Source organism: Gymnogyps californianus, chromosome 13 (genome assembly GCF_018139145.2).
Source record: "Gymnogyps californianus isolate 813 chromosome 13, ASM1813914v2, whole genome shotgun sequence".
NCBI lineage: Eukaryota > Metazoa > Chordata > Aves > Accipitriformes > Cathartidae > Gymnogyps > Gymnogyps californianus.
This window is the reverse complement of record NC_059483.1, coordinates 9,125,315-9,147,502: the sequence shown is the minus strand read 5'-3', so window position 1 is coordinate 9,147,502 and position 22,188 is coordinate 9,125,315. Positions and strand designations below refer to the sequence as shown.

Here is a 22,188-nt window from a genome sequence, read left to right as displayed (position 1 = left end):
GTTTCCATTACTGTGATTTACCTCAGATCACAGAGTATCATTTCTCTGCAAGATACGATTGTCAGCCGCTGTAAATTGAAGTTAGTTAACACATCTGTGTAATTTCCAGGGTGAAAATTAGGACAGTTTGGAAAGCAGTAGGAAGGGAGTTTTTTAATACAAAGCAAACAATTATCAAGCAAAGGGCCAGTGCTTGGCCCTTGGGAAGCCAGTAACATTTCTTAACACCTACTGCAACAATGACAAGGTATTAATTTGAAAAACAATGAGGACAACACAGATGTGGCAGTAGTCAAGTGTTACACTTTCAAGCAATTTTCAGCACGCCGATCGTGCCCATTTCAAGGTGGCATTAAACGGATTGGTTTGTACCCAGACAATTGCGACGGCGTTCGCGGAATTAGATTTAACCGATGGTTTTCTGCTCAACACCAGGATTTCCCCTCTGTCCTCTAGTCAAACAGGTTTTTCTTTCTCCTTCCCCCAGAAAGGCAGTGGCTCACAGACCATGGGGCATCCTCCCGCAAAGGTCTGGGAGCTGTGCGTGGCTGGTGGTTGATTTCATCAAAACTTTTGGGGCTGTCAAGGAAGCCATTGTAATGTGGCTGCGTTTCCAGGGGAAGGTGGGGAAACAACCAAAAAAATAACCTGGATGAATGATTTGTGCTCTATTTTACACAAAGAACTGGAGCATCTGACTGGCTCCGAGGACAGGAGCAGAGCCTCGCTCCTCCCGCACGGCCATGATGCTGCAGACCTCCCAAGGGTGTCCCAGGTACAATGCTTTCGGAAAAGCTTGAAAGGGTTGTATAGCATTTTACCGAGATCACTTCCCTGGAGATGCTTTACTTTTCAGGAATGTAGAGGACTCAGAGAAGGCCACACTTTGCCGTAAAAGTTATTTAAAATAACTGTTCTGTGCTCAAATTCCTGATGACTAAATATTTAAGATGCACTCAAACAACTAGGGATTTCAGCTGCAGGATCTCCACACTTTCTAGGGCTAGAAATGAATTTTGAGTTCCTCCTTCTAATGCTCTCCATATCTTGTTTCTGTTACTCCAAGACAACAGGATGCCGATCTCTGCACTGGGCTATTTTAAACCAAGCAAGACCTCTTACTGTTCAAGAGTTGGTCTTCCCCATGCTGGGCTAAAGATACGGCAGTTTGGTAGGAAAGATTTCTTTTGGGCTAAAGGGATGGAAACACCGAATGCAGATGATGTGGTCCAAGATGTCTGATAAATTTATCACATTGTCATGTGAAAGCATGCAGAGCAATTGCATTGCTAAATGCACATATACACATTATACATACAGGTCATCAAAGTCAACGGAGTTATTCTTGATTTACACTGCCCAGTCTAACTGAATGCAGGATTTGGTGTGGTATATTAAGATCTACTCTTTTTTCGTTTGTAATTGCTCAGGATCTCTCTGCCTGTAAATGTTACAGTAACCCCTTATTCCAGCCAACTTTCATATATTACACTTCAACTCAATTTAAATGTAAATTTCTGGCAAGTTAAGTGCTCTGTCTAAGAATGTTAAGGGCTCTTTTCCTTATGAATCAAGGTCTAATTAGAGGAGACGATGTACATTTTTCCTATACCAATTACAGAAAAATGGATAAAATTATTTTCATTAACAATTTCCCAAACACATGTTGCTAGCTCATCACCATTTCCCCAAAGTAATAAAAAAGTCATTTTCCAAAAGAGTAAAATAAACCAACAATTAGAAGAACAAAAATAAAATAGATTAGCTAATGTGTTAGATGTGTGTTGGCTCAGTTCTAACATGTCTGGACCTTTTTGTTTGGAAATTATACTGTATTTGTACAAGTCCAAATGAAGAATTAACAGAATGCACTGCTCCCATTTTTTTTAAAATGTGATTCAAGCCAATTGCATAAATATGGTACCTTTTTGACACCATCTGCAAATTATTGCCTAAACAGCCTCGTAGGTCTCCGTAAGAGGGTAACTGCTCATTATTAACGTCATGGAGATACTCTTTCCAGTTCAAATGTTAGAAGTGTGAAGGCCCATGGTTCAATCTTGGCTGTTAATGCATAATATGGGTTGCTACACATGCCATAAACCAAAGCACGATGCAAATTACTATGACAGAAGTTGTTTAAATTGTGCTTACGGGTACATCCACGTATTTGGAAGCAGCCTTCACCTGTAAAAGGAACAAGAGGAGAGTTTACACCATCAGTACGTTTTCAGGTCTTTGCTTTTTCTTTAAACACCTGTAAGAGCTTCTCCAGCCAAGACTCGGGAGAACATAATGCCGAGTCGGGGGAAAAGGGTGATAAAAACTACGTTTCCTGTCTAAAAGAATAGGCGAGGGCGGTATTTTTGTTGTTGGTTTTTTTGGAGAGGTAACTTTACTGCTGCTAAAGCTCTAATAGCAACAGATGATAGTGTGGGAGTTGTGCTTCTCCCTCTTCTACTTCAGCGAGCGGGGGAAGACGGGGTTTGTAAGTAGACATCGTTATTTTCTTCAGAGGTCTCATTCTCCGCCCGATGCCACGTGTCTCTGAAGGCAGCGCGTGTCCCTCCCGTCGGGACTCAAATCCTGGGGACCGTGGGAGCCCCCCGGCAGCGTGGGCACAATGGCACGGCAGGGCTGGCAGGCACCTGCACCCGGGTGGCCACTGGGAAGTGCCCAAAGGACCCTAATTTTGCCCCCTGCCCATATCCCACACGCAGTGTGCTTCCCCTGGCTTTGCCTGGGACATTATTTTCCCCCTTTTTTGCTGGCCCTGACGCTGGCAGGAGCTCGCAGGCCGTGTTGGGGCAGCATGCTCACGCCATGCAACAGAGAAGTGCCCCAAAGCTTTTCTGCTTCCCAGACTCTGAACAGCTACATTAGTTTCCCATGATTTTTCCCCCCTTTTAAAAGACGCTATTTGAGGGAAGGTATCAGAGGGTGGACACTGCACTCTGCGGTGTGCTCACAAGCCGGCGGGGGCTGCAAGACCCCAAATTTACTTCGTCTCTGGTCTGCCACGCAGCAGGGTGCACATCGCCTGGCACGGGAGGCAGGGTGGCCCCCAGTGTCAGGGCCAACTTTTCCAACTGAGCAGTGCCCAGCTGGCCAGAGAGACCTTTTTCCCACTGTAGCATAAGGCACCGTGTCTAGAAAGAGTACGGCTGGGATTTTCCACAACGCTTCTGCTTTTAATTAGGGTAAGCGTTGCCGGCCATCTTTGTTTGGGTGTAAAAGCTCACCTGCTTTTAAATATTTCTAAAGCTACCATTAAAACAGCCTAAATATAACACGCACACAGTTGCATCTTGGGATGAATAAATTATGTGTCCCGAATGAGAGAATGAATGTATGTGTGAGACAGAATGTGAGAGTGGGTGGAAGCACTCATATGGTGTGTGTGGGGGGTGCATAATTAAGCACAATGAGGCGATACAAAAGACCAGACTGGTGGTAATTGCCGAGGTGAACGCTGCAAGTATTGGCAGCGCCCGGGCTGCCGAGCCGGGGGGCAAGAACAGAGGGAAGGGCAGGAGGAGGGTGCCGAGCGCCTGCCACCGTGATGTGACAGGGGGTCTGGCTGTCAGAGGGGATGGAGGGGGACGGGGCACGTCCCAGCACATGAGTTTATGAAGGAGGTAGCAAAATCAGCACCGAGCCCGCGCTCCCAGCGAAGAGCGAACGCTCGTCTCTCCTCCAGGTATCCCCGTTTCCAGCCGGCTGTCTGGACACCTCGCCCTTTCACTGCATTTATCCTCACAACTTTCTTGGGAGGTAGCGAAGCGCTATCCCTTGCTCCTGCCGAACGGGAGCGGAGGAGCCCCAGCCTCCATGCGTGAAGGCAGCTGGAACCCAGCCAACGGCTGCAGCTCCGAAGGAGCAGGCAGTCACGGCACACCCACGCCGGCGTGGAGCAGCCGCAGGCAGGGCTGCCCAAGCTAGCTCCAAAAGAGCTCTTTTTCCGAGCAGCAAAGCTAAACAACCAGGAGGAAAGCTCGGAAAACGATGCAGCTCAACAGCCCGCAGAATTCAAGCCGGGGTCCGCGCTCAGGGCTGCACCGTGCCATGCACCTGTATCTTCAAATATCATACAGGGCATGAAGTAATGCAGTGGCACCCCAGGAAATCTGCAATCTGAGCGTGGATTTAGCACCCTTAGGTCCAGCTTAGCACCACTGTCTCAAACTACCTTCTTCTCCAAAGCCAAGAGGCGACAAGAATAACTCAGTCGGCTTCCTGCGATCTCCACCCTCCACCCACAAAAAAACTGAGCTTCTTCTCCTGCCCACTCCCCTTTAATCAGAATAATTACTTGTTTTTCTTTAAACTGAGATTTGGCTACATTTAGTGAAATTTCCAAACTGCCGGATGTTGTGTGATTTTTGCTAGGCTGCCGTTTTTCACAAAGTATGTGACTTTGCCATGAAACGTCTCAGTTTACCATACAAATTTTGCGCAGAACAAAAATAAGATCTTTTACTTCTGCCTCCCTTGGGTAATATGCAGTCTTTAGTTTTAATTACCGTAGGTGTAATTCTCCGCCTACAGAGGCCATCCAGATTAAAGGGAATTTTAGCAGCTGTCATTCCTGTGACTCAGTGGATCTGCACATGCAGACACCCAGCCAGGGCCTGGGCTGCTGCCGCCGAGATGCACTTAAATGTAGCAACAAACAGAAAAAAAAAAAAAGTCTGGCCAAATTTAGAAGGGTGTTTTCCTCTAAAAGTGCTCTGCAAGGAGAAGTGGCTAGTGAGAATTTATTAGGACAACAGATGCATTAATTTTATCTTGAAATTCGAGGCAAGAATTGGAAATGAGGATATCCTACTAGGTGATAAAACTGTCTGTCACAAGACCCCCGATTACATGTCACTTGCAGAGCGCCTGGAAAACACGCGATGAAAGAAGTCGGTGGAAGGGGGTGGGAGACTAATGCTTTCTAGAGCTCAGCGGCTTGGACCATCACACTTTGTTGTATTTGTTCAGACAGGGAAAACGTGGGAGGTGGTGCAAGCATGCTGTAACAAGAGAGTTTCTCTATTTATCGTTGCAAAGACTAAACACAGCAAATCACATTACTACTGCAGGGAAGGGAGACTTTCTAAGCCCAGTGCCAAAGGGGTCGGGGCTGTTCCTCAGCCTCCTCTTGCAGCTGGTGCTGCCCAGTGGCTCCCAGCAAACAAGCGGGCCAAAACGAGAGACGTCCCTTGCCTGGAAAGGAGCATTCCTGCTCCTCTGCAGTGCATCCAGCCTCCTTGCTGGGGGCGAGGGCTCAGCACCTTCCTGGGGACGTGCACACACCACGCACAGTAACTATTTGAATGCACATCCCTTCCCGGCTGGAAACTCAGGAAACTGAAGCTATGAGGCCAGGTTCAAAGGCTGTGGGGCCGTCGGAGTGGGACAGACCGTTTTGCTGCTGCTGGGGCAGTTAACTGTCAGTAAGTGTCCGAGGAGCATGCTTGAACCCCATGCACCTACGTGCTGCCTCCTCATGGGTGCCCAGAGCCCAAGCATGGCCGGAGGGTTCGCTCAGCAATCGAAGGGAGCAGCACTCGGCAGCGTAAACAGTAGGATGTGGTGGGAGCAGCGCAGCATCAACCGAGGAACAGCTTGGATTCACAGAGGAGGAAGGGCTGCACATTACGCTGTCTACCCGGGCTGATGCTGGTACTTCCGATGCCTGGAAAGCTGCCGCCTCCACATCCTCTGCTGCTGGCACGCGAGCATCTCCTAACCCTCCGCAGCACTGGAATGAGGGAAGGTATCCACTCCAAGCCATCCCCTGCATCCCCCCAAGCAGGAACGAGCACAGCCCCGGGGCTGTAACCACGCAGGGGTTATCCTGGGAGAAGAGCTGCACTGTGGGGCAGTGAGTGGGACACCCTCCCTTCCCCTCCTTCTCTGAAGAACAAAGTGCCTCCAGCACACCTGAAAAGTCAGGATGCTTAGTTTGAACCTCGTGGTGCTTTAGATAAGCTGCCAGACTTTGTGTGCACACAGCTGCCCATGAGCAGAGCTTCTTGCCTCCGCTGGTAAGCCTTCCTCCATCCATCCCTGTTTCCAAACGGATGCTACAAAACTGCCTCAAACTCAGCAAAAAGGGCCCAAGAGTAGCAAACAACAGACAATTGCAAGTAGCTAAGACAACTCCTGAATGAGATTTTGGAAAGCCTTCCCAGTTTGCAGAGCAGTGCCTTCTGCCTCCTGCCCAGTCTCCGAGAACAAGCGAGCGCAGGACAGGCTGCGCATGTGGGCAGCAGGGCTGGTGGGTGAAAATGTTAATGCAACTTTGGAAGCAACCCCAGACACATGCATTTGGGTGCACACCTGTCTGTGAGCTCAGCTAAGAGAAGTCAGGCTTGCAAAAAGATGCGTTTGTAAACTTTGTGGCATGAATTTTCAGATGACCTTTGTAAATCAGCTGCTATGTGTTTGTCCTAAGAAGCTGTCACAACACTTTTCTGGAATACAGCTCAAATTGCTAAACCCTTGTGCACACTGAGGCCAATTTTGCACAGATATTGTTCTTGTCTGTACCTTTCTAGGAAATACGTAATGGGATGAGCTGTGGATTGGTTCTGCAATGTTAGGGAGAAATGTGTCATTAGAGGCACCTTGTGCTGCATAACTTCATGGCATTTCCCCTCCCTTGTTCTCATTTAGAAACACAAAGGCACTCCCTAGATCTCCCTTATTTTGTTTTTCACTACTTAAGATGATCACTGTGATGGCCAGAAGACTGCGAGGAACACACCCGTCATGCAAGGTGGCAATGAAGCAACTTCTTTAGTTAGGGAAATTGCATGTACAGTGCAATGATTTTTTTCATCTTCATACGCATCCTCAACAGAATAAACTCCACGAACCTGAATGATGACTGGAGATGGCTTTACTCTGTGCTACATTACAATGGCCTATGCATCTTGGGTGTTTAGGTACTGTATATCTGCATACAGGTTGTTTGTCTATTCACGTGGGGGTTACAGTGTTCAAACATCACAGAATGGCAGAATTATTATGTAGCTGATCTAGTCGGGGAGAGCAGGAGACTACAGCTCAGGAAAAAAAAAAAGAAGAAAGGAAAATATTGTCTGTACTTACAGTAAAGGACAGGAAAGAAGAAAACAAAGTTCCTTCATCGTATCTAGACAGTTTGGCCAAGACTCCTTCCAAAATGGTGACAAACTACGGAGACAAAAAATACTGCAATTATTTTTATTAATTGAACAAGGGTGTAAAAATCAGCATCAGTTTCAAAGAAGCCAGTGGAGCTCTCAGCATTGACAAAGGAACGGACAACCTGTCCCCGAGCACAGCGGGCCGGGGAGTGGGGAGAAAGGAGCATTGCCTTTTGGGTGCTACACAGTCCACCTCTCAGTGGGTGGGAATCATCCCTGGGTGTCGTGGGTGATACTGGGGACAGGAGGTGGGTGCAGCATGCGGGGAAGCCAGCACAGCCTCTCCAGATGGGGAAGCCGGTGATTCTTGCTCCCAGTATGCAGTGTCAAGCACGCAGCTAGCTGGGTATTCTTGCAGAAGAATCGAACTGGCATATGTTGGCGGATTATGTTTAAAGGTCTCCACTGTATAATAGGGATGACTTGTTCTCAGAAAGTTTGAAACTAGAGGAAAACACACCCCACCATCTTTCTCCCTACGTACCAATTCCCCTCTGTGTTAGTGCAGCACACCAGACCTACACAACAACCCAAGGGAAATGCTGGCAGCTGAGCTAGAGGAGCCGACTGATGAAAAACAATTTCCAAACAATTAAACCTGACATTTTGGAACGTATTTCCCACTACTGTCACCTCTAAATTAATTTCTTAGAAGAGCATATGGCGATCTTGCACAAGACAAGTTATCTCGTCCGCACAACCTCATGCGTAGGAGTGGTGACCACCTCTGCGTGCCACCCCAACGTCTACGCAGCACATTTAGCAGTGCCACCCCCCTGACTGCAGCTACCCTCAGTGCCACGGGGTGATGCTGACCATGGGGTGTTACCCCATTAACATAACACCCATTCCTTAAAACCACTTCTGGCCCAGTATGGCAATCCTGCCAGCAGCGTATTACATCTCATGCAGTTCCTAATCATCAAAGAGTCACCATGAAAGGACTGGGAGATGTATGATCTTGCCTGTGAGAAACAAGAAGCCAATTCAACATCTTAATGTGTCACATTTTAATGGAAACACACATATTAAAAATGCAATGTTAACAGTGAATCACTTCACCTGAAGTCGAAGGTTACCTTTGCCACTAGGAGTGTTATCATTTCTTTGACGGTTTCCTCAATTAGTTCATCTATTTTTGAATGGTACTGGTGCTAAAGAAAAATAAAAGGAAGGGAGGAGGAAAATATTAGCATTGATCACAGGCAAGAGCTCTTCGGTTGTCAGCCTCTTCCCTTGGTAAACCACAATATGCAGTATTAAACCAAAGAATTACGCAGCTTATTACCCTGTGCTCCACTACAGTGGCCAGTGATTACTTACACTTGTAGGAGAGACCTTGAATTCAGGAGAATCTTACATCAGTTTGTGAAGCATGGGCAAACCCTGCCCTCTTCTGTGTGCCCGCAGCTCCGGGAGCCACACGCAGATGTCGGAGGGGAGGCTTTGCCATCCCTGTGAGCACCAGCACCCCGTGCTCCTAGAGACCCTGAAGTCCTTTTGCTTCAGTTCTGCAGGCATTATCCTGTTCATTTTGCACATGGATTGCACCTGACAATGAGATACGCCTGCCGCTGGAGGGAAACGGGCAGCCCTTGCCTAGGGCACCACAAACCACACAGCCCTTGGAAGGGGAGTGGGGAGGATTTGCTGAGCCAGGGGAGCTTGCAGTGGGTTGAACCACCGGGAATGATCTTGCACCCTTCCCATCTACTGCAGCAAAGCACTTGAGCCTGTGTCACACACTGGATTCAGCAGGCACATGGCTCAAATTAAGCACTCATTTAAACGCTTCGCTCAGTGACTATGAGATAGATTTAAAAAACACCCGACAAACCAAGATGAGTCTTTTTGTCCCATGCAAAAGCCAGCAGGCGGTGCAGCCCCGAGCCCGGGGTGTTAGCAGATCCCGTGGCACTAGCTCAGAACCGGCTGACCAACACCAGCGCCTGCAGCATCAGCGCTTCTGAGTCTTCAGCCCAATTTCTGCACATGCCAAACCTTGCTTAGCTTGGGAGCTCTGATGCAATCAGCTGCAATATGGCTAGAATAGGTACTAAAATACAGTCTTCTACTAATTTAGAAAAGACCTGTTTCCAATACAAGATTTAATTAGTGAAAACATACAGTATATTCTTATTTTCAATGGACTGAGAAAATACTGATTATGACTGCTTTCCAACACAAAACATTTGATTTTTCAGTCAAACATTTCAAACACTGGTGCTAGTCACTATATTCATTACCACTTGGCATTAATATTGTTTTAAAATGTTAACATCAAATCACATTGAAAGAGACAAATCTGCTTTAAATACTAATCAGACTTTGAGAAGGAAGACTGCGAGGGCTTTACAAATGCTAGATGTTGGTCTCAGTGTCTGATCGGTAGTCTCTGAACGGCTCTACAGTTTGGGGACTTTTTTTCTATGACAGTAACGTATTAATACAGGAATTTGGAAAAAAGAAAATAAAAGTAGGACACACTTACCCACTCTTTAGCAAACTTTTCAGGTGATTGGGGACAGAAATAAAGAGGAAAGTGCAAAAGACAGGAAAAAGAACATATGAAGATAAACAATACATAAACCAAAATCTTTTAAAAAAAGAGACGTATGAGAACAACAGCATCATGCACAGAAACAATAAGCAATGGAAAATGAAATGTGATCAAAACTTCCTTTCACTGAAATATCAGAGATCACTACCTGTAGTATTTGCAGGCAGTAAAACAGGGGGAAGGGACCGGATTGTACCTAACTGCTGACAATCTCTTATGGTTTTATTTCGCTCCGAAGAGGAAGGCAACCAGCTGTCGACAGGCAGGGTTCAGCATCGGGGCAGCTGCACACCCTTCACCAGGGATGGACGTGCCTGAGGGGTGAGCCCTGCTGCAGGGGCAGGGCAGGCAAGGCAGGCAGGGCAGGGCAGGCAGGACAGGGGTACGTGGTGCAGCACATCCCAGCCGAAGTCCTGGCTGGGGCTACTCAGAGCCTCACCCCGGCGGGAGGACAGGCTGGCACCACCACGCCACAGGCTGCGATCTGCTGGGCCCACTCAGAGGAAAAAACATACACGAACAAGCAAGTGATATTTGCATTTGCAGTTCCCATTTCCACGTCCTGCTTTGCAGGTCAAGACATATACGAGTCCCTTATGGGATCACAGTTATGATTAATCTGTTTAACGCAGAGTTAGCCCTTATCAGCTCCCAGGATTGACCTGGTCTTTCCCAGCACAGCTGGAGATGTAGCTGCGGAGTGACGGGGACCTGTAACAGCTGGGTACGGGTAGGAGGTGCTGATATCCTCGACATACACAGCCAGGACCTCCTAAGGGAGACGAAGAAGGGGTTGTGCCTATATTGGGGGTGCCTTCCCCATGACATTTTCCTTCTGCAACTGCATTTTCTGTGTGTGTGGGAGACCTCACAACCAAGGATTTAGCTAACTGCTTTCATTGGGTAAGTCATGAGTTTTAACTCAAAAATGGCTAGCTATGTGCAAAACGATACACTGTGAAATGCACTGACTGATGCATTTTCAATTAAAAGCTTGTTTAAAAAGCAAGTAAGAGCCCTGATGGAATAAAACCACAGCTCTGAGAGCAGGAGAGGACCCTGTGCATGCACCAAGGCAGTGTCGCAGGACTCTGATCGCTCACTCCCGTCGCGGCTGCAATCCCTGGGGCAGACTCGCAGCCAGCGCCAGGGCCAGTGACCGTGCAGAACAGGGCCAGTGACCGTGCAGAATAGGGCCCGTGAGGCCGCGGGTCCGGCCCCGGGGCAGCCGCAGCAATGTGCCCCCTGCACTGCCCGCGCTGCAGGCCCAGCTCCACCTCGGGGAGACGAGCCCTGGCCAGGACGGGGTCGGAGAAGATGGCCGTTTGGAAAACGACTGCCTGGTGCTGCTTTCACAGACGCCTGGCTTGTAAACCAGCGTTTCTAACAGCTCCTTCTACATTTCTTATGAAAATGCCCGAGGTTAAAGATCGCATAACTGGTTTGTTTTACCCAGTGTGGCCCTCGCTGTCGATCGAGTTCATCACAGCTTTCTATTAGCTCAATTATTACAATCCATAATCAGTGCACTACAATGATTCAACTTGACTTTATGTGATGAGTATCTTGCCTTGTCATGTAACAGATTGTGTGTACGTTGTATTTCTCTAAGGACCATCTGACCTTAGATATTAAATAGAAACATACTAGACCAACTGAGAAACATTTAATACATACATTTATCCCCTTAGATGTATTAAAAATTCAGAGGAAAAATAAATATTTAAGATGGTAAAGTATGTTTACCAAATGTTTTAACAGCTGCCTTTAGAGACAAGGAAATGGAAATGAAATGATGGGTGTTTGTTTCACAGGGTAATGCTCGCAAAATGCATACAAGTATCTGTTAAAGTGAGTGTAACTGAAGGTGGTCTTAAAGGGAAGGCCTTTGGGGTGGGAGGGAAACCGCAGGAGCGAGGTCAAATAACGTGTCGAGAGAGTCTCTGCCCACGTACAGCTTGGACCGTGAGAAAAATCACTGGTTTGTTTCCAATCAAAGTGTCTTCTCCGGCTAGGTCTGGGCAAACGCCCCTGCATGAACACCGCGGTGGGCAATCTGAGCCCTTTTTGCTGCTTTCGAACTGTCTGCAAAGGGACCACGTATTTGAGGAGCCACACAGCGGCTGCGGCACTGAAGGAGGGTCCTGTCAGCGAGTTGTGTCTGTCCCTCCCTCCCTGTCCATCCCTCCCCAGAGGGGCTGCAGGCTGCCACGCACCAGGGATGGGGGGACAGGGGGACTCAACGATGCACAGACCCAGCTCCCCGAATTACGGAGGAAAACACAGGCTCAAAACCCCATTTCTCATCCCTCTGCTGTCTATCTGACTGTCTCATCATTTCCACCGGGGACTGGAAGAGGCGGGGTGGCATTTTGTCCTCCCCTCGCAGGCTGTAATGACAGATCTATATCTTAACTTTTACCCCCCACAGCACAACCATCTCAGCGCACAGGTTTAGACAGCTTCAAGAAGAGGAGATGGAGGTAGCCGAAATACGGAGTGGCACAAGTGAATGGAGGGGGAGGTAGGAACACTCATTAAAAGAAAGAAAGGAAAAGGGAGGGTGTATAAAATACTGCAGCCCTAAATGCTAACTTATACACCAATAATTTACATCGGCTTTACAGGTCTATTAGTTAAGCTATCTGTTAAAAACCTCATGCCCCAGCAACTGCTGCTTGCCACAGGAGTTAGGCTGTCTCCGAGCTGCTGTACCAAACACCTTCTTGAAGCGGCATAGGCAGATTTGCAGAGCTAATCCCCTCTGCAGCTGAGATCAGCAGCGAAACAACCGCGCTGCCGCCTGCTCCCCTCTCACTTGCAGTTTGACTCAGGCTGAATGTGCATTGCGACTGATGCTCAAAATTTGGAGGAAACTGCGGCAAGCACAGAGCATCACAAGTTAGCATGGAAAGATGCAGTGAGTGCCTGGTCACACTATATCCAGACGCAGCTGATGTTACTGGTCTCGTGCCATCTGTATACTTAACCTGACAGTTTATGTTTGCATAGTTTTATGAATGCAGTGAGCTTGCTCTGTCATGATATTGGAGTCTGCTTGATCTCCAAAACATCCCCCTCCCCAGGGACTGGGGTAGTATAATGCACAAGCGTTTGATCCTGGTTTGCAGTGGGGAGCGTCGCAACCATGGCCCTTCCTGGCTGACGGGGCACTGCCAGGGCAGATGCTGCAGCAGCTGCAGGCTGAGGGATTTGGGGAGATAAATGGGTATGAATATGGAAGAGAAAATGGTAGAGAAGTTCATGTCCAGGCTTGGACAACAAAAGCCCACTCAAGATCTGCTTCAGCTGACCTGGAGGACAAGGGAAGAACCTGATGATGAGCAGTATGAAACCTCTCTTGCAAGGTGACTGTCACAAATAAAATGTCATAACTGAAACATGTATAAGAAAAATAAAAAGAACGGCTGGATCTGATCCAAACACCACTGACATCAGGGCAAGGATCCCTGCTGCATCTAGTGGCCTTTGGAGCAAGTCCCCTCAGAGGAACAGGGTGATGTAAACAAGTTAAAAAAAACCAAACCAACTTGAAATGATTCACTGCAAAATCTGACCACTGAAAGTTGTAGCGAAAGGGCTTATCTAGGAAATGCTGACAAGCAGCAGGATAGGAGAGCCAAACAGTATTTGTGAATTTATTCTAGACTGATATATGAATATTTAATTTGGCTTGAAGCCACTGTAGCAAAGCGATCATTATGATGCACTTAATCTAGTCCAATTTACCATGTCTTTCTAATTCATAGATCAATTCACAGAAACTTCAACCTGCAAATATGGCTTCAGCAGAAAAAAAAAAAATCAGCAATTAATTAAAACAGATTTGTTGTTTGGAAACTTGAGTCATTAAGAACCTGGAAATCCAGGATCATCAAGTGTGCTGATTACAGCCAATACTCAAGGAAGTCACAGCAGCTGGAATTTCAATCTACTATTGGAAGTTACCTATTTTGGTGTTTTGGATTTTTGTTTTTTGTTTTTTTTTTTTCCTTACAAGCATCACAGCAACAACTTGGCACTTCTGTTTTCCTTATTTTTGTCTGCAGAAAAAAGTCATATACAGAAAGTATGTTGCCGACACCTGGCTCCAAGTTGCAGTTAATGACTCAGTATGTATGGTCACCATGCATCAACCAAGCTTAAGAGATACCTTAAGCATACCACAGTTCTTGTAAAAAGCCACTCCTAAGTGACAGGGATTCCAAATGTTTATATTCATTAGATTTATTTGAGCGCAACCCTCTGCATATTCATCTGCATACTCTGTATGGAAGGCTAAATGCGCAACTGATATAACGTCTCTGAAACTAGCACAACAGGAGATAGGAAATTTCATGACATTGCCTTTAAAAGCTGTGAAAGGAAGAACCTGCATTTTTACCTCTTGGCCCATTTCCATACTGCAAAGCTTTGTTGACTGAGCTTTGGCATCCACCATGACGTTAAACATGGTGCATATTGATTGAGGGACTCGGAAATCTGTTGATCGGCTGGTTTTCTGCAGCTTTACTTCAAATGCAATCCTGGTTCTGTTACGGAAAGTAGAAAAAGATGTTTCAGTTGCTTTTAAACATACTGAAGCTAATAATAATAATGTGAAACAATACTGAGAAGAGTTCGAGAAACCAGAAAGCTGAACGCTGCTGGAAGTGTTATAGTGCACTTGTTACAAATGTGCTTTTACTAAAAATGATTTTCCAGTTTAAAAAGAAACCCATTTTCCAGAATACACACTATTTATAAAGTGTGCAACGGTTTCAGGGAAACTATGACTTTCTCATGCTTGATAAACAGTGTGATGATGTTACAAACAGCAGTGTCAATGTACACCCAGAATTTGGTTGCATTAGCTGATTTATAACCACAGACAAATAGCAAGCCTGATGCATTAAAGGAAGCTCCTATCACTCCATGTTATCAACTACAAATAACAGACACTTGTTCATCGCTTGACTGAAAGGACATTGCCAGATCATTGCATTTCTAGGTCTACATGATTGTATTTGCTTGCTGAAAGTTCCTAATTGTCTCATAAGTTCATAGAAGTGGTTTCCCTGAACCATACATATTGACCAGAATACATCTGCAAAATGTGCATAGGCACAGTTGTGCGTGTATGAACACACGGACACGCATCGCACGAGCCCGCACCTCTCTGCCCTCCCGACGTTTCACTGAGCTCAAATTTGACATCCCTGGCAGCTGCAAACTGTGTTACACCAAGAGCTTTGCTGGGCCAAGGGCTACAGAATTCGATCCTGTGTCATATTTTAAAATACCAAGGCATTTGTGACTCTAACATGGGGAATACTCTGCAGTACAGTGGGCATTGCCTTGCCTTTCTTTGGAGCCCCTCTGCAGATTCCAGAGGTACTTCACTAATCTAACCTAACACAGAACAATTATCACATCAGACAGAATCTGCCAACAAATTAACATAGGAGCTTCAATTTAGAAATAACAAATAATATCAGCTACAGCTCAGGAATAACTCTGATCTTGAACGATCCCCCAAGGGTTATGCAAATGAAAACTCATTTATAAATGTGAAACTCCCGTTCTTGGGATCAGATCTGAGCTGGTACATAGGTCCCCCTGCCCAGATTTATTAGCGAAAGAGGCCTTCCTTGCAAGGGCTGCTTTCCTGACAGCACCGAAATACAACCAAGTGTGGAAGGCGGGGTGGCTCCTCCATGGTATTCAACAGTTCAGAGACAGACGCGAAGAAAAATGTTGTGTCAAACTGAAATTGCTAAAGAAACCTTAGCCAGGCCCTGTTTGCAGGTGATATAAATAGGGAAGGCAGCATATTGGTTTACATCAGCAGTGGCATTTGAACTGATTTAATTACCAGTGCCAGATTTAGCCTGGACTCGGGGACTAGAATCTTGATAATTACTGAAAGGACCCAAAGTGACTGGGATTTTCCATCTCCTTGCAGAGATGAGCATGTTCCTACTTACTTATGCTCAGAACCATTATATATAGTCATACCATTACAAGCTGGGCCAGGTTTTTACAGAGGGGCAACATATTTGTAGAAAGGTTGAAGCAGTTGGGAAAAAAACCCCGGCTTTCAGGCACACAAGCCCTTCTTCAGATGTACCTGGAAACTTGCTTATTTTTCCCAGCTATCTCAGCAGAGCTAACCTGGTCTGATTTCTATAGATCATCGCAGCTATAACCGCACTGCAGGTGCAGCAAAGGTGCCTTGGTTCCAATTTAAAAAAAAAAAAAAAAAGAGAAAATAAGTGTTTTGCTGGTGGTGCTGGGGGCAGAGCAGAGAGCAGAGCTCAGCACTGGGTTTGCTCCTAAAGGATGGTCTGACAACTGGAGGACAGCTGATGCTCAGTGTTTGTGCCAGCCAAAGGACCAAAGATGAGCTGCTGCAATAAAGGGGGACCTGCTCGATGCCAAAGACATCACGACCATCTCATTGCACTTAAAATGCACTGGGGTTTATTCCAGAATGGTGGGAGAGCAAGCCTCGAGCTGTCTGCCTTCCAGCGGGCGAGCCTCCTGCCTACATCTCAGGGACCGAATGTGCCTTCTCCTACGGTGACGTTGCACATCCAGACTGTGAGGAACGTGCGAACAATAAATGCCACGCTCACACTTGCAGAGTGGCCAAGCAACTGTGGTACAGAACAGCCACATCACACATTGCAGCTAATATTAGCGTGTACCAGCTGTATTTGGCACCCATCTTTCCTTTGGTTCGTCTCTTTGTCTATTAATTTCTGCACAATCGATCGAATGCAAAGTTCATTTCTTCTTCCTGCCTCATCACCTCTGATGCCAAATGGACATAAATTACTGTGGAAAAGTTGGAAATTTAACCTTAAGATTTTGCTTTCAAAATGACAGCTGCCTGTATGTTCAAAAGTTTTTTAAAGAAACCTCTCTGTTTTGGAAGATCTGCAGATGAATATCCTATAATGTGGCTGATGATACAACAGCTTTTCTCAATCGGCAGCAGATGTGAAACCTGTGTGCCAAGCTACACACTATCCCCTTTTTGGGATCACTTTTCTGCTTGTTTTTTCATGGATCTGTGTTTTTTAGGTGGGTGCTGGGATCTTAGGGCTACGCCTTCAGCAGTCAACCTCGTCGACACCAAACTGCATTTACAAAGACTTGGCCTCATGTGTGGCACTGAAAATAAGTAACTGTCTATAAAGCCTGAAAGAATGGGTGATTTATTGCCTTATTTTGAATATGCACTCTCCAGAGTCTCAACAGAGAATTGCTTGCTTGGGAGAGTCCACAATTCACAGCAATAGGGTGGCTTTCCACCACGCCTGTGCTGGGCAGAGGTGAGCTGGGGTCACTAATAAATGGTGGTTGAAGTGAAGCTTCATTGATAATAAGACAGAAAAAAACGTTGCATCCTGTGAGCTTCTATGAGAAACATGACTAGTTCACTCGTGGGCACGTACCTCTTCACGCAGGACTCGATCATGTCACTCGCCATAAGCTTCAAGCGTTGCTCTAAGTGTTTTCCAAACTCCTCCTCAGGCCAGTGCAAATCCCGAATGAAGGTCTGTAGGGCATCAAGTTTCCAGAACAGATCTTCCGAGGTGCCTGATCCGTTGCTGGCAGGGCAAAATGAGAACAAAAGTCATAAGTGGCATCAGGCTCTTTGTAACCTGATGTGGAGACCATTCCTGCAACAAGTGTAGAGCAGACAGTAGTTTCATACACAGGACAACGCTGGCAATCTCCACCATCAGGATTTTGAGTTTTACCATACAGTTGCCTAATCTACCTTACTGTCATAACCCACAAAACTTTCCAGACCAGATGAGTAAGACAACATTATGAGTTACACATATTAACAGGAAGAATGTGTGTATGGTAAAAATCAGCCTTAGTTAATAACCACATTAACGTATGTGATTATTAAGAATTAAGGCTAGAAATTGTGGTAGAAAATCCTCGATCAATAATAACTGCCATACTAGACTGTATGCAGTTATTAAGATTTAGGGTTTCATGCAATTCTCCCCCCTCCGAATTATTATACCTTGAGTTTGCCTTGTCCCCCCCAGTGAGGCCCCCGTTTCCAGGTAAGGGACAGTGCTAACAAGTGGTGAGCGAGGACACACTTTATCTCTTGAACAGCTGAAAAAAAATCAGGGTAAATCAATCGAGCTAAGGGCACTAGACATCTCGTATCCAGGAGTTTTGGCAGGATTGACCGCTGCACCTTTTCACAGGTCTGCCTCTTGCAAAGGCATCTATAGGACAACAAATTTCCATTTTTTTAAAATTCATTTTGCAACATCTTTGGTCTGTCACAAAACTCTGAATTTCTCTCCCAAGTGTATATTCTCGTACCCACACCCCTGCCCAGGTGGAAGTCTTTGGTCCTGCAGTGTGTAGCTACACCGGCTCTTTTCACAGTATAATTATATCTCAAACCTCCACTTACAGAATAAAAATACAGAACTGGATTGTGCTCTGTTTGTGCAGAGAAATTTATGCATCCATAACTCTTTTCTCTCCCTCTCTCCTTCTCCCTCACTTTTTTTTCAGAACAATTACCGAGGGAGCTTCAAGAGGTTCAACCCCCTCCTCGCATACCACTAATGCTAACACGGTACTTCATAAGATATTTAACACACCATGCATTACCACTTGTGCTGACATCATCTATAGAAACAGATGAGGGAGGGTGTTTCTATTGTGACAGATGCCAGCTGCATTGACATAATGCTAGAGGAGATCGGAGCTAATGCATACATGGCTACTGCAAGGTGAGAACCGTAGTCCCAACATGCTAGAGGGGTCCTGCGGGGTCCTGCGCTAACAGAGTTAACGAGATAAAGAATGAGTCGTCTCGGTTGTAGGAGAAACGCATCTGACACTAAGCAACAGGTAACATGTCCTTGATGGAGGGGAAGGGTGAGTAAAAGGAAATCAGGGAGATGAAAAGATAAAGAATCAGGCATTTCCTTTAACCAGGGGACCAGTTTGTACAACGGTCTCAAGTGTTCATCTACTGCCAGTTTTTAGTTGCGCCTGGTTCAAACCTGTGCTCGGGTATAAATAAGCTTTAACAGTCTAAACCCAGTTTTGGAACTGCATGAATTTATGTTTTAAATAATTAAATATATACAAATACAATAATTGGTATTTACTACAGCAACATTATGACATCCATTTGGTTTCAAAATTTTGAAAGTATTATTCTTGGTCTTTTTCTCACTTTTGATTAGGGCTCCATGCAAGTAAACAATATAGTATATTCATTTCCAAGATGCACTGTTAATATTTCGCTTGTGAGCACTGCAATTACTCTAATCATGCAGGCAGCTTGCAATATACCATTGATGCTCAAGTGTTTTCAGAGGGATTATCCAATTTTCTGTCATGACATGATTCTTATCTTTTCAAGGGCAATACCACAAAGCATGCACAGAGAAAGATTAAAACTTCCAAGTACTCTTTACAGACAACTGCCTAAGCTAGCCTTTAATATAGCTATCTTAGCATGAATATGAGTTGTATAGCTTTGAAACATAAATGACCGTGCTAATATTTAAAAAGTTTTTAAAATCTATTAAAAAATCAAACATCAGTGTTTGCTTTCCTTTGGTTTGTTACCACTGCTCTGCAACACAGCCTGCGTGAGGCTAATGGCAGAGGCATTTGGTGGACTCCAGGTGTAGATGTAATCGAGGGTGTTTCAGTAACAGTGAAGGGGGTAGTTTTGGGGGGTTTCTTCGGTTTTATCTTTTAAGTGAGAAGGTAGGGAAAAAGCAACACATCTGTGCAGTGCTGGCTGAGACCACCCCATGCCAACCCTAAATAACCCTCTAGGAATTTAGAAGGAGAACTGGCAAGATCTCAGTTCCTGTGCTAGGACATCTCGGGAGACGAGCTATCTCAAATGACGAGATTGGGGTTGAGCCCACTGTGTACCACCCTCCACACTGCTTGGTGGCTGGGACTTCTAAGGGAAATCTGCTATAAGAAGAGAACTTGCCTAATCTGTGCTCAGGATTTGCGGTATGTCCCCCTTGAGCTCCACCTGTGCACCCTGGGACACTTGGACAGGGAGCTGGGAGCACAGAGCACAAGGCTCCTACAGATGGACTGCTTGACATTGTGCCCGATTTTCCAGGCCATAATCTAAAGCTCACATTAAAAATATCTTTCTTTAGTTGGTCAGGGCATTATTCAGGCTGTAATGATGGCTATGGAGCTTAAATTGCTCTCTGGGGCCTCCCCCAACATGAATAAAAACTGTTGCAGGGTGTTCCTCTTTGTTAAATTGTTTCATCAAAATCAAGACAAAAATTATTATCTGGGAAATGTGGAGATTGCATTAAATAAAATGCACTTTTAGATCTACATCTGGTCCACAGAAATTGGTTGACTGGCATTGAAATTGGTTCATCTTCTCTTTTGGACAAAGCTCTTTGCTGAGACACATAATGTCACATTATAAGTTCTGCGGTTCGTATGTTGTTCAGACCATGTCCCATTGTTGACAGCTATTTTGTAAAGCAAGATACTTGCTCAAACTCTCAGTGGGAGTAAGACAAATTTTCAAGATTTATACAAAAAAACTCTCAAAATACACATGCCAGAAATTCACTAGTGTCTCATTCAGAAAACGTCTAATTAACTGTATCACTCTTTAAAGTTTTATATAATGCACAGAAACAAACAATACATATCCATGCCAAGATTACTTTAAATTTAAATGAGATCTAATTTGAACTGAATACACACTCAGAATCATAAATAGCAGCCATCCATGACGGTGCAGAAAAGCTAGGCATTTGTGGGATGCCTAGTGGGATGTTAACTGGTAGATTTGGTACTTTAGGGAGATTCACATTTGGTAGATTCACATTGGGCAGATTACTTGTTAAACTCCTGTGGAAGAAACAGACAGAAAGAAAAAATACCATAACAGTGACAATGCAGATGTAGCAGAAGCACGTGACACTCATAAACAAATCTGCAAAGTTCACAGCACGACGACAGTTAAAAAACTAAAGCAAAACATTTCAGAAAGAAGCATGAGTATGGAAGCTTAAGTGTACTGGGTTTGCAGTCTGCAATAAAAAGCAAGTTACTGAAAAAAAAAACAGAATGAAAAGAAGAAGAATCACAAAGTTGCAAATTAACAGAGTACTCAAAACACCCACAGAAAATAACTCCACCTTCAAGTCCTGATACCATTTCAAAGTGCAGAGAGCAGCCTTTCCTTGGAAAAATCTCTCTTGTAAGGAAGTCAGCCTCAGTTCTTACACACCCAGTTAGGTTGGATGAAAGAGCTAAACTAAGAGATCTACTAGAGAATTGGGATTCAAAATATTAAACAGAGACTTTGACACTCCAGCCCTGCAGAAGTTCATAAGAGTTTTTCTTGCCACCAAATTCAGGAGTCGGGATTTCACTCCAAAACCTCTCTGTTTATTTTGTACTCTACAAATAACGAAGATGTGCTAATCTGGAGCAATGAAACGGTGAACAACAAGGTTCTTCCTCAGTGAAGACTCATGCCCTGATCCTGCCCTTGCATTCCTGGGTGTGGAGAAAATGGGTCCTGAAGGTTGCCCAGCTCTACGTGTGCACTTGAATGAATTGCACTTAATAAATCCAGGACTGGTATATGAATGTTTCTTGGCTGGAAATGGGCCATGGGGTGATTAAGACATTCAAAGGTTAATTTATCAAGCATGTGTACTTGGGCATCATGCCTTCAATAAATATTTTCAGACGTGCAACTGTTATGCAAATAGAGATCTTTTAAAAGTGAGCCAGTGCATTAAGTTAATGCAACATACTCTCCTGAAACAATGTGCGGTGTAACAGCACCGCACGCCCAAAGTTTGCAAAACACCCTGACGTATTTTAGTGTGCTAGGTCTCTAGATGTTATAATTGGTCTAATTCTGTTTTAATGAGTATCTCATCACAGTTAATTTTTATGCAAAATAAAAATGTCACAGGATTTGGGAATCAGAAGCCAGTTTCAGAAGTATATCTTGTTTCTGCCTTAACCTAGTAATACTATATGGCACACTGGGACACAATCCATAGATGATTTTAAAGTCCCATTTGAGGAACAAAACCAGATGCTTTGACACCGTTTTCACCGGATCATTATTTGGGCTCAATGAAAATGGAATCAGGACTTCAAGATTTCAGCTTCACCCTGCACTTTTTTGTGCTTTTCTATTGATGTGCGTGGGCACAGCTTCAGCGTTCAAACTTCCCTGCTCTCAGTGACTGCACCAGGACGTGCCACCTTAGGAGGTCTCTCCCATTCCCTTGGATTAAATCAGTTACTGTACAGGCAGCATTATCTGGACTCTCAGGAAACTATCAAATTATACACTACGTCTTTCAAGGCATATTAAAATCTTTGCAACTTCCTTGAGTCATATTTTGAACTCCATTT

General features: G+C 45.1%; 1 protein-coding gene across 17 annotated transcripts in view; it reads right to left on the bottom strand.

Annotated features, from left to right (window-relative positions):
• Positions 1 to 22,188, bottom strand: part of CADPS (calcium dependent secretion activator) — a 225,469-nt gene that overhangs the window by 23,558 nt on the left and 179,723 nt on the right. For 8 of the 17 annotated variants that reach the window (XM_050904397.1, XM_050904403.1, XM_050904400.1 and 5 more), the window contains 5 exons: positions 17,205 to 17,360; positions 14,147 to 14,294; positions 8,261 to 8,335; positions 7,105 to 7,188; positions 2,155 to 2,187 (listed from right to left, as the gene is read on the bottom strand). In XM_050904397.1, coding sequence (XP_050760354.1) covers positions 2,155 to 2,187; positions 7,105 to 7,188; positions 8,261 to 8,335; positions 14,147 to 14,294; positions 17,205 to 17,360 — 496 coding nt within the window. Of the gene's footprint in view, positions 1 to 2,154; positions 2,188 to 7,104; positions 7,189 to 8,260; positions 8,336 to 9,672; positions 9,688 to 14,146; positions 14,295 to 17,204; positions 17,361 to 20,508; positions 20,656 to 22,188 lie in introns of all 17 variants that reach the window. The other 9 variants (XM_050904396.1, XM_050904401.1, XM_050904398.1 and 6 more) reach the window with 4 other exon arrangements.